Genomic DNA, 12990 nt, shown 5'->3' on the forward strand with positions numbered 1-12990 from the left:
TTGTAAAATGTACTGCATCCCACACATGCACCAAAATATTAATTTGTGTAGGATTAAAAATAAAGATCCATGATAAGTATATGAGCATAAACCTAAACACAACCGGAAAAAAGTAGGACAACAATGAAAAAGCTAGAATGCGAAAAGTATTTGTGATTTTAAAAAAAACATTGCTTACCTCATCAGATATTTGTTGTGCTAGCCTTATTGCAACATTTCTTAACATGCATTCTGATGTTGGGTTGGGAATGTTCTGTAAAGCATTTTGTAGAACCACTGCCTGATCATGAGTAGCTTGATTTATCTAGAATAGACTATTCTCATTAGGTCAATGAAACATCATAAAGCACACAAGCACAAAGGAAACATTCAAGCAATGCATTTTTAGGGTCAATGAAATTAACATTTCAATAATCAACATAAAACAATTTTTACTGGAAAATAAATAACATTTTAAAACATTACGCTGTATAGTGAATTACATCCATGAAAGGGACACACATCACTATAGAAGATCTGCTTCTTGTACACATCACGAGCACTTCATAAATTAGTCCTTAGAATATCCACTGTTGAACATTATAAAAATGAAAATAAAAAGAATATCCAATGTTGAACGGTAGTGGCTATTGGAAACTAAACCCATAAGGCAACAGGGGATCCTAGAACTACTGAGTTCTCCTACCTTAGCTTTAAGGTCAACATAAAGGACTAAAATGCACTTCTGATGGCCCTGCCCATCGACTCACAAAGATGTAAATAAATAGTATGAAAGTAAGCCCAAAAGAAGAGGTGTGTTAGCAGTTGATAATCTAAAAGGCGGAAGTTCTATAAGAATACAATATTTAACTATAAATATGCATGCAGCACTGGTAGCATTGAGAGGTTCACATAGTCCTCTAGACTACTTTTGGGGTTCACCAAAAAGGCCATCTCATATCATTCCTTTGCCACTCCAGGAAATGCCCTTATGAGTTTGAGGTGCAAAAGATCCCATACGTAGCACCAGGTACAGAACCCAAACAGAGCTTACACTGAATCCAATTTTTACTATCTGTTTTCGAAGCTATACCGATCGTGGGAGATCAACACCTGCTTCCCATCTCGCCCCCCTCAAATCCCTCTACCACTCTGCCATCTCCAACTCACTCTCTTACCTAGGCGGGCTTCCCTTCCGCTCCCAACTTAAATTTCACTTCCTTTGTCTGGTCTTTAAATCTCTTCATGACCTTGCCCCTTCATACCTCTACTCTCTTCTCTCATTGTACACCCCCTCTTGCTCCCTTCGTTCAGCAGATCTCTTTTTACTATCTGTCCCCCAACCCCTTGTGCCTCTTCTCGTTTCCGCTCCTTTCAGCTCCTTGCCCCCCTACACTGGAACTCCCTACCTCTTTCAAACGCTCCAGCCCCACCTATTCCTCCTTCCGCTCCTCCTTAAAATCACTCCTTCACTCCCCACCCTGACACCTTTTCCCCCTTTCACCTTTCTCTCTCCCTCTCTAATACCCATCATAGTTCTCCATCTTCCCCTGTCTCTCCTAAGTGCTCCTCTCTTCCTACTACTCACTTTACTCACTACCCTTTCTCCCTCTTCCTTCCTTCCTTCCTCACACCCTCCTCTCTTCTTCATCCTCATATGCAAATTGTTCTACATACTGTTTTTTCTAGTTTGATTCATGTATATTATTGCTTCGACTTCTACTGTTCATGTTCGATGTATTCTTGTTAAACTGTAAAGCGCCTTGGATAAAGGCGCTATATAAAAATAATAAATACAAATACATTGTATTTATACCCTAGTAGGAAGTTTTAATTCAGAGGATAAAGTTTGCATAAGATTGTAGTACTTTGCATTTGTATTGAGCAACAAGAGTTATTTTGACCAGAGATAGTTTAAAAAAAGGATCCACGTGTGCAGTGGTTAGAGCTATGTGAACACCAGCCGATAGAAGAGAACTGACATGAGACATGAACCCAAAACAAAAACAGGGTAACAGACATAAATCATAAACAGTGTGTGTGTGTGTGTGTATATTTTTATTACACGGCCTGCAGTGGTGACGTGCAAGGGGGGCTGGGGGGACAAAGGTATGGGAGGTCCCAAAATTTGCTCACACCTACAGCCCGAAGCTTGACGTATTTTCACCAAATCTGTGCTAGGAGCGGCAGGCTGGACACGAAAGAGTGCTTCTGTAAATGTGGTGTAAATCCGTCCAGTATTTATTTTTAATATGGCCAAAAAGTAGGTAAAAAGAAATTAGTGATATCCGGGTTCATCAGCGGACACACTTCGCTGTTCGGTCCGTGGACGGTACTCCGATTGGGCCAGAGGGCGGCGTGATGTCAATGGACATCGGACGTGCCCGCTGATTGGATGGTGAAAAGCGTGAGGTGCATCAGATTTTTGGATACGCCTGCCATGTTTGATTCACAGACATCAGCTGATGTCCGAGAACATTGCGGTAAAAGCATATTAAAAACACAAACTAATGAAACAATTTCTGGAGAGGTGAGGGTGATGCGGATTGGATGGGATGTGGCCTTAAAAAGCACAAAAAAACAGTATTTTTTCAACTCTGCCTTTGAGATGTTTGGGGACATCTATACCTATTTCTGCATTACAGGGTTGGTGAAAAGCAGTTTTTGGATGGCTTATAACTTTGATAACTTTGGAGCCACTTAATGAAACTGCATGCAATTTTGGAATTTCATTTTAGACCAGACTCTGAAGTGTGGTGCTGTTTTGCCAAGAGGGAACAAAATTAGAGGGTGTGCGGGAGTAGGGTGGGGGATATCAATATTTTAAAGGTTTATAAATGTGGTGCCATTTGACAAATCTGCACAAAAGTTTGCAAAAAGATGTTAGACCTAGATATTAATGTTTTTGCAAAGTTTGGTGGGATCTTGTCAAGAGAGGGCAAAATAAGATGGGCATCTCAACATTTTTCGATGGCTTATAACTTTGTTGCCATTTGACAAACGGCGACACACGTTTTCAGAAAGATTACAGACCCAACCTTGAATGTTTGGGAAACGTCTGAATGGATTCTGTCAAGTAGGGACTAAGTTATATGACTATTTTTTGTACGTACATTTTGACACTTCAAAAAATAAAACATGGCAGATTTACAGCAAACTTTTTTAAGGGGCATTCGCAAAGGTCTGAAAACATGGTTTTGCAAATGTGTCCATGTTTTATTGAAAAGTGTCATAATCTAGGTACAAAAAATAGTGACATACCTTTGGTGACTGAAGTATAGCCTGTAGCCATGGGCAGAGGACAGATTGTTCGGGTCATGGCTTAAGGACATGAACCGGGCAATCTGGGAACTGGCCATGACCACGAGGGACCAGCAAACGGGTAAAAGTGGGCATGGCCATGAGGAAAAGGAAAAGGGACCAGCTATGAGGAAAAGGTTTTCGAAATTGGTATAGGTTTGAATGGGGGGGGGGAAAAATCTGCTTCTGGGTACAGGAAGTGCTGGATGTGATTGCAGCAAACATGCATGAGGAGGGTCAGCAAAAACATCAATGCATGGTTTAGCAAATATGTCCTCCATTTTATTTTTTTGAAAGTGTGAAAATGTAAGTAAGCATGCAGCGGTAGGTTTGAATGGGAACTCATTCCGTTTGTTGTTACAGCCTGGACTAGATTACAACAAACTTGCACGACGAGCATCGGCAAGGACCTGAAAGAATATTTTTGGGAATGTGTCTTGCATTTTATTTTTCCAAATTGTATTAAGGTGAGTAGAAAAAGTACTGATATACATTTGGTGTCTGGGTAGTGGGCCTTGCCCTCGGCAAACGCAAATGTGTACTCTGATTTGCTTATTGGGAAATGCAGCATGGCCAAAGCCCATGCCCCATGGATTTGGAGAGGGGCCATGGCTGCAAGCCATGAGCACTGGCCATTGGTTACACTGTTAGGGTATAGTGGACAATGGGCTATGATGGAGGGTAGGTGCAGTGAGTAATAGGGGTGGTTTGGTTGGGCTGCGGTCATGGCTGGGGCTATGTCATAGGCAATTGAATGATGATTTGTATCCCCAGAATGCACTGCTGATAATGACAGAAATAAGTATATGTTGCAAAAAATGTTTCTTAAAGGAGGTTTATAGGTCTTTCATATATATGAAAAGAGGAATTATTAATAACTCATACAGTGATGTAACACCATGAAACAATTTCACTTATAAAAACGTATTAAATTGACAGAAATAACTTTGTTAATGGGATGTTAAGATGCATCTCACCCTTGGGACTCCTCTGCTCTAGTATTTATCCAGTGGCGTCCCACCTTGGCATTTCCCTCCTGGGTTCTCATGAGCACTTGCCCATCCGTACTGCCCCTTCTATTTCTGCACTTCTCTCACTGCACAATGCATATGGGAATTTATAGTAGCACTGTGTACAATTGTTTTGTTTCAGTAAGAGAAATGTAGATGAAAAACATTTGTATAAGATTGTTAAGTGGCGGTTGGTGTGTGGAAGATTAATAGGGTCATAGGTTTATATGTACAGTTTTTGGAAGTGATTGGTGGATGAATGTGTGGCTGTTTGAAAGCAGGCATTGAGGGAGTGTTACAAATATAAAATTAAAGAGGGTAGAAGGGCTGCCCTGTGCGATGGCGTGCGCATGCCACCCGGCTCTTTTAATAATCCATGGCATGGAAAGTGGACTGTGGAGACCGCAGATAGTTATAAAGATCCATCGATTATGGCCCTTATTGTATGCTAGAGAAAAGTAATTGGGACACAAAACTGTTTCTGTCCTTTTATATTTTTCTCTAGTATACAATTGTCCATTATTCCCATTAGAATAAAACAAAATGCTAATGGAAATGTTGGAGAATCTTGAGTTTAACTATTTTACTGAGAAATGTAAAGTAGATGGAGTCTATAAGATTATCTTTTTTAGTTCTATTTTTTAACTGTGAAAGGTGACTCCTAAAGGAACCTTTTTTTGGTGTTGTAAGATAATTTTCTTTCAGGAGAGGTCAGAAAGTAAGGTCAGGGTGGAAATGAGAAAACCACAAATATGGAGGGGCAGGTGGACAGCAGAAGATGTTGCGCGCATGTTACATCAAAGGTAAGGGGCAGTGTTTCTGATGCTCCTTGATTACAGCTTCAAAAGCACTTAGAAATTGCTGCCCCCAGCAGTGGTGTGTTGCAGTATATACAGAGTACTGTTGTCTTTGAAAGATATGGATCAACAACCTCTTTTGTCACTTGCAAGGTCGATGGTGAGATTTTGTGTCCCCCAGAAGTAGGCTGTGTGGTTACAGTATTGGTTGAGGAAGGTGGGGTGGAGGAAGACAGCCTACTACTTGCTACGAAAGGAACAACCGTTTTGAGAGCATTGCAGTAGTTGGATTTGGTGTAGCGGCGCATGGAGGTGGTCCCTTAGGATTACTGTCCAGGTAGTCTGCGACTGAGCACTCCGTGCATTTCACTTTGGAAGCCTTAGCCTTTGGTATATTCACAACATTGGTAAAGAAATGTCACACCCATGATTATATCTGGGTGTTAGAGGTAGAAACGTCCTCTATCTCATCTTCTTGGTCCTCTTCATTGTCTTTTGAAGTACTGCACTTTTTTGTTGTATTGGTCCTCCAACTGATGGTGGCTCTTGGGGAGTAGGGATGGTAATAGCTGATGCAATTTTTAAGATAAATAGCAGTTTTGCTAATATTCTTCCAAGCATGTGCTCCGTGCTAGATTGTTAATGGATGAGTAAGAATAGGTGGAGGGGCTGTGCAAGGGTACATTTTAAGCTTGAAAGTTTCTAGATCAGCAGAAAATGCGATCGCATGGTCACGTGACACTGTCCTAAAAGTCTGCAATGACGCCAGACGTTCGAAAAAGTCGACGAGCACAAAAACAGTGGAAAAAATTGCAAAAAGTGTATAGCAGTGTTAAAATGATGCTAGAAGGTGGGGAATGGTAGAGTTTTAAGGTGAAACTGTGTAAATGGGACGAAAATGTTGCTATATTGGGGTAAGTTTAAGGAATTTAGTTGTACTCGCAAAGAGCTGATCGATCTGGCCCCAGAGGGAACCATGTTGTTTGAGAGGGGAGGATGTTATAAACATTTTATTGTTGCCCAAGAGCCAGGCACCTCTAGGGCAGATGTTAAGAGGGGGGTGTGGGGGCGGGGAAGGTCAATCAGTCGACTGAGTCCCCTTAGGTGCGTACTGAACAATGCTAGGTCAGCTGGGGATAATCGCTTTGATCTTCACAGCCTTTTGACAGATTCTGCTCCCAATTTTCTCTGTATTACAGAGATGTGGTTTAGTGACAACTCTGATCCTGATTTCTGTCAGCGTCTCCCAGATGCATATGCTGTTTTTTTGACAAGATAGACCCACCTCCCCAGTAGGGGCGGTGGCTTGGCATTAATGTATCAATGTATCTCTCTTCATTCCAGTGCCAGGCAATAGTAATGGAACACTAACTGCCCTGTGAATTGTTTTTAGTTAGAGTAAATGTCAATGACAATAAGACCATTCACTTGCTACTAGTCTACAGGCCTCCCACACATGATCTTTTGAGTTTTTAGTTAATGTTGCACAGATAGTGGCTAATCTAGGTCTGACTTACTCCAACCTAATTGTGTTAGGGGACTTTAATCTCCATCCTAATGACACCCTTGTTCGGGTTGCCAGTAACTTGGTTACTAGTCTTGCAGATATCTCTTTAGTGCGCCGAAACGCACTCCTTACTCACAGAAGTGGCAATCTTCTTGACGTGATCTTTTCTGAAGAAGCGCTGGTAGTTAGCTTTACTCCTGTTTCGGTCATTTGTCTGACCACTTTCTGGTCCCTTTTATTATCAGAGCCCCTTTCTGTGGTTTGGAGGTTTCTCATGGCCTACACTCTCGTAGGTCCAGGCAGAAGGTTGACGTGTCTGTTTTTACTGACCGGTTACTTGAAGCCAATGATGAATATGGAAGAGAGGGAGACAATCCCTGTACCGCTATCCTGAAAGCACTGGCAAAGGTGGCTGAGGATCTGGCCCCTTTGAAAGCTCACTTTGGGAGATCTAAACCCAAGGCCGCCTGGTTCACTGCTGATCTTCGGGAGCAGAAACAGGCTTGCCGTTGTTTGGAAAGAAAGTGGCATTCTAACTATTTTGAGGAAGATAGTGCTTTTTATAAGCTAGCGGTGTCCTAGACCGAGACAAAAAATCTAAATATTATGCTAACCGAATAACTGATGCGTCCTGCTCATCTAGGGAACTGTTTCAGTGGCTAAGGAAATGTCTGTTCCCTCCTTGCTCAGTCACGCTGTAATGCTATAAGCACTTTATTCTCAGAGAAAATCTGCGATATTCGCCAAGCAATCTTGAATGGCCAATCTGCCGATTGGGCTAGCCAGGCTTTGGTAGGGCTGGCTGACAAGGCCTCTGCCCCCCGTTCAGTTAAGCAAATTCTCCCTCGACCAGGTGGATGATCATTTTGTGAAGAGAGAACTGGGCAGCCTTCCATCGGCCTCACCTCATGACGCAGTTCCGCTCTGGATCTTAAAATCTCTCCCGCAAATGGAGATCTTTATGTTCACAAACGCACTTCAGTACTCCTTCGTCACATGGAGTATTCCTGCCTCTCTGAAGCATGTTGTTGCCGCCCTCGTGAAAAAAGCTAATTTAGACCCCCTGGATGTGGCAAATTATCGTCACAGCTCCCTCCTCCTGGCTATTATGAAACTGATGGAGGCAGTGATCACTCCTCGGTTTGTGATTTCTGGAAGACTGCTACTGCTTATACCCATTTCAATACGGTTTTCGTCCCACTATGGGCACTGAATCTGTTAAGATATTGCTACTAGATGACCTAGCTCTTCACCAGGACCGCAGAGAGTCAGGAGTCCTGATTCTGCTTGATTTCTCTGCGGCTTTTGATACAGTGTATCATTACACTCTTAATACTGGAACAAGCTAGGGTGGCAGGTTCCCTGTTGGTGTGGTTTAGGTCTGTTCTCGAGGGGCAGCCTCAGACCATTTCCTTCCAGGGCTGTTCTATGCCCACGATAGGTTTGACCTGTGGGGTTCGACAGGGTTCTGCCCTCTCCCCCCTTCTTTTTAATTTCTATGTCCGCCTTCTTGCCAATCTTATTGACGAGTGTGGAATCCTTTTCTACACATATGCTGATGACAGTCAGCTAGTGTTTTCGGCTAGACTCCCCTCAGACCGATCCTCTGGGAAAGCTCTGGGCCTGCCTGGACAAAATCAGTAAAGGGATGGCAGGGAACTGGTTAAATCTAAACGGCAGTAAAACAGAGGTTCTGGCGCTTGGCCTACAAAGGGCTGACAACCTCTGGAACATCCAATACTGGCCTGATTCTTTGGGCCCCTGCCCAGTAGCCCGCTCTTCTGTGAAGAGTCTAGGGGTGAAGCTATGCCCTAATGGCTCACGTGAAGCGCAGATCCCGGCAACATGCAGTGCAGGGTTTGGGAAGCTAAAAATCGGAGGAAAATTGTTCCCATGCCCCCTCACCCCCCAACTCCCTGCATGCCGTACCATGGTGGTTACTGCCACCATAACGGGGTGTCTGGATCACTAATGGTGTTTATCTGGGTAAACCTAAAAACCAAATCCAGCAAATGCAGGTTCTTCAGAATTCAGCAGCGAGATTGGCGGTGAAGGCGCCCTGGTTGACCCAGTCTACAGAGCTTCTGCATGATCTCCACAGGCCCCCAGTGGCCTCAAGGATAGAGTTTACGACTCTTTGCATCACTCACCAAGCTGTTCATATTACAGTTCCAGGATACCTCAAAAAGAAGATTAAACAATACTGTTGAACCATACATTTGCGTTCTGCTTCACAGCTGCTTTTTAAAAATCCCAAGGTTTCAGCGGGCCTGGCTAGGGGTCGGTCGTTCTCAGTTTTGATGCCCAGACTGTGGTACTCACTTCCCACCTCGCTGACAGCCATTGAGGACTGTTTTCCTTTCCATAGGGTGCTGAAAACGTACCTGTTCTGACTTCCCAATTTGTCTTTCTCACGTGTAACCGTCCTTCTTGATTCACTGCCTCCCCTCAGAGCCTAGATGCCTCTGGGTGTTAGTTCTGCACTTTACAAGGTTTAAAATAAATTAAAAAGAGTGCATTAGTAAAAACCTATGAAATTCACTGAGAAAAATGTTTTAAAGGGATGTTATGGTTACAAGTAAAACTGAAAAGCCTCAGAAATTCGCCAGTTTTGTTAAGCTAAGCAACCATAACTCGCACCACCACCGTGCACTGTTAAGACATGAAAGATGACATCACATATCTGGACCACTTGTTTTTGTTTACTGACATGATTAGGCTAGTAAATGTTGGACATTCTCATTGTCAATAAAAACAAAAAACTAGCCTAATTATGTAAGTAAACAAAAACAAGTACAGATATGTAATGGCATCAGTGATGTCATCAATGACATTTGTGATGTCATCTTTCATGTCCTGGGAGTTCTCAGCAGGACACGGTGGTGGTGTGAGTTATGTTTGCTTAGCTTACCATAACTGGTGAATTTGAGGTTTTTTGGTTTTACTTGTAACCAGAACGTCCCTTTAACAAAGGTTTTTCATTGAATATATGGGACGCATTACTCACAGTAATCGATTTCTGATGCTTGTATCAGCTTAGATTTGCATGCTATGCATAGGCCGACATCTAGTGGTAGCTCCGGAGTATTACATTATTAATTTTCCAAATGCGAAAAGGGCCGTTGACTGGGCGTGCCAACAATACTATCCCTAGTGTGACGTACCCGGTAGCCATGGTCCTTCAAGCGTTGAGGTCCCTCAGTTTTCTTTCAGGTAGCAAGAAGTAGGTGGCGCGAGTACATGTAATAAAGCAGATAAGACTGAAAGCCAGAAAACATCTATGCGCCTTCTACTCCAAGAGGGTAGGAAGGGTGGGCGCATGCAAATCTAAGCAGATACAAGCATCAGAAATATGATTACGTGAGTATCCCTTCTGAGGCTTGTGGATCAGCTTAGATCACATGCCATGCCTAGACTAGCGAGCAGTATCAGGAGAAAAAGGTGGGTTGTGAGAAGGTACGGTAGCAAATGGATGTTTTTGCACTGCTTGTCCCACCTGAGAATTAACAGGTTACTCACCGTAGTGACCACCTTACTCCTAGTCCATAGTCCCCTTTCCTCCATACTTATGGGACATCTCTCAGTCCTGTGGGACGGGACCGGAGCACTTTGTAAAAAGCATCCAAATTTTTCCAAAAATGTGTCCTTCCTCTCTTTCCTGCGCGGGGCCCAGCACGCGGCCGTAACCCCGCCCACCTTGGCTCCGCCCCGCGCATCGCCCCTCAGTCCTTTTCTTTGCCAGGTCAGAGACCCATTACCAATACAGAGGAACCTTATTAGAGGGGACGGCGGGCGGGCGTATGGAGGAAAGGGGACTATGGACTAGGAGTAATGTGGTCACTACGGTGAGTAACCTGGTTATACTCCTACGTCCCGTCCCCTTTCCTCCATACTTATGGGAGATTCCCAAGCACTCCTTAGAGGAACTACGGGTGGATGGAAATGCCCCTTACTGAAAAAGGTTCTTCAGCACAGCCTGACCAAACTGAGCATCAGCTCTAGAACTCATATTGAGGCAGTAATGCTTACAGAAAGCAGATGGAGAGGCCCAAGTAGCTGCTCTAGCGATGGACTCCCAGGGAACATACTTCTGAAAAGCAACCGCAGCTGCCTTGCCCCGCACCAGGTGTGCATGAATACCTTTAGGCGGTTTCAGCTTTTGGACAGTGAAAGACTCCGTGATACAGGCGGCAATCCACCTAGAAATAGTTGCCTTAGACGCCTGTTTGCCTTGAGGGTTGCCGAAAGTCACAAAAAGTTGAGAAGAACTAAGCTCAGAAGTCCTATCCAGGTAGAACTTGAGAGCTCTTCTGACATCAAGAGTGTAGAACCCTCTCCGCCTCAGAGGCGGGGTTCGGAAAAAAGAACGGTAGAGAGATCGACTGATAAAAATGGAATTCGGTCACCACCTTCAGCAGAAAAGCCGGATTAGTTCGAAAGACTACCTTGTCCTTGTGAAAGACCAAGAAAGGATGCTCCACCGAAAATGCCTGGAGCTCACTCACTCTCCTTGCCGAGGTGACGGCGACCAAAAAGGACACTTTCCAAGACAAGTACTTGAGGTCCACAGTAGCCATCGGCTCAAAGTGTTTATGGCATAGCGCCGTCAGGACAACATTCAGGTCCCATGGCGGGTGCGGATTACGAACAGGAGGGTAAAGGCGTGTTAAACCAGCAAAATGCCTCTTTACCACTGGGGTAGCCAGAGAGTACGAACACTGATCTGTAGAGAGATAAGCAGAGACCGCTGACAGGTAAGTACTGCATAACAGAACATGAACCCCTGACTCTGCTAGGGAGAACACCGCGTCAACCGTGGCCCCCCTTGGATCCAATTTCTTCTCTAGACACCAATGACAGAACCTGAGCCATTTACTCTTGCCCTGAGATCTGGTCGAAGGTTTTCTGGCTGCCTGGATAATACGCATGTTATCCGCAGACCAATTCAGATGCTCTAAAGACCTGAACTCAGGCACCAAGCCGCCAAGCTGAGCGATTGTGGGGGAGGGGTGCCACAGCTGCTGCTCCCCCTGGTGGAGAAGATCGGGAGTTACCGGTAACCTGATCGGTGGATAAACCGACAGGTGTTGGGGTTCTGAGAACCAAAACCTGGCCGGCCACCACGGGGCTATCAGTAGAAGAGAACAGTTCACCGAGTTCTTCAACTTCCAAATTTCCCGGTGAACTAGAGGCAGAGGCGGGAAGGCGTAAGCTCTCATGTTGTGCCATGGAATCTCTAGAGCATCCCCCAAAGACGAGGCTCCCAGCCCCCCTCTGGAGGCATACAGAGGAAGCTTCTTGTTCGTCGCCGTCGCAAAGAGGTCCACCTGCGGTGTGCCCCAGCGCGAGAAAATCCCAGAGAGGACCTCCGCCTTCAACTCCCACTTGTAGCTGACCACTGTCCGCCGGCTGAGGGCATCTGCTGTGACATTCAGCTGGCCCGGGATGTGCACTGCAAGCAGCCAGACACCATGAAGCAGAGCCCACTCACCGGTCTGAACGCCTTGAGCGCCAAGAAAATCGCCAGAAGCTCCAAATGGTTTATGTGCAGGAGCTTGTCCTGAGGCGACCAGAGCTCCGAGACCTGAAGGAGATCTAACGTCGCACCCCACCCGAGGAGGGAGGAGTCCGTCGTGATTGTCACCATAGGGACCGGGTCCTGAAACCCCGCACCCCCAGACAGATTGCCGAGAGATGACCACCAGTCCAGGTCTACTCTCATGGAATCCGGAATCATTATCCGCATGGAGCCTGGGTCTACTGCCTGACGCCATGAATTCCGAAGGGCCATCTGGATCCGTCTCATTTGGAGACGAGCAAGAGGAAGAGCCAGCACACACGAGGCCATGAGGCCCAGAAGCCTCTGGAACCACCAAGCCGACATGCTCTCCGACTGCGCAAACATCTGACACGTGGCCAACAGATCCGCCATTCTGTCCCCGGTCAGGTATTCTCTGCAGTCGATCGTGTTCCAACGAAACCCTAGGAAAATCAGGTCCTGATAGACCGTCGTGAAGGATTTCCGCCAGTTCACCGACAGCCCAAGATGGAACAGGAGCTGAAGGAGAAACTGGAGGTTGCCCGCTGCCGCCAGCGGACAAGGGCTGTGTAGAAGCCAACCATCCAAATAAGGATACACATGGATACCCTGAAGACGAAGATAGGCCGCAATCACCGACATCATCTTCGTGAAGACACGCGGCGCCGAATTGAGGCCAAAAGGAAGCACCCGAAACTGGAAGTGCTCCTCTCCCAAAGAGAAACGGAGGTACCTCCTGTGTGGAGTCCAAATCAGGATATGCATGTACGCATCCTGAAGGTCCACCACGCTGAGCCAATAGCCCGCCTGCAACGAGGAGCAAATCTGGCCGTGCGTGATCATCTTGAATTTCTCTTG

General features: G+C 45.4%; 1 protein-coding gene across 3 annotated transcripts in view; it reads right to left on the reverse strand.

Moving 5' to 3' along the window:
• Positions 1-12990, reverse strand: part of USP9X (ubiquitin specific peptidase 9 X-linked) — a 2614063-nt gene that overhangs the window by 1105094 nt on the left and 1495979 nt on the right. For all 3 annotated transcript variants that reach the window (XM_069636534.1, XM_069636533.1, XM_069636535.1), the window contains exon 24: positions 179-304. In XM_069636534.1, coding sequence (XP_069492635.1) covers positions 179-304 — 126 coding nt within the window. The remainder of the gene's footprint in view (positions 1-178; positions 305-12990) is intronic.

This window comes from Ambystoma mexicanum, chromosome 7p, assembly GCF_040938575.1.
Source record: "Ambystoma mexicanum isolate Mex_15411 chromosome 7p, UKY_AmexF1_1, whole genome shotgun sequence".
In the NCBI taxonomy this organism is placed as follows: domain Eukaryota; kingdom Metazoa; phylum Chordata; class Amphibia; order Caudata; family Ambystomatidae; genus Ambystoma; species Ambystoma mexicanum.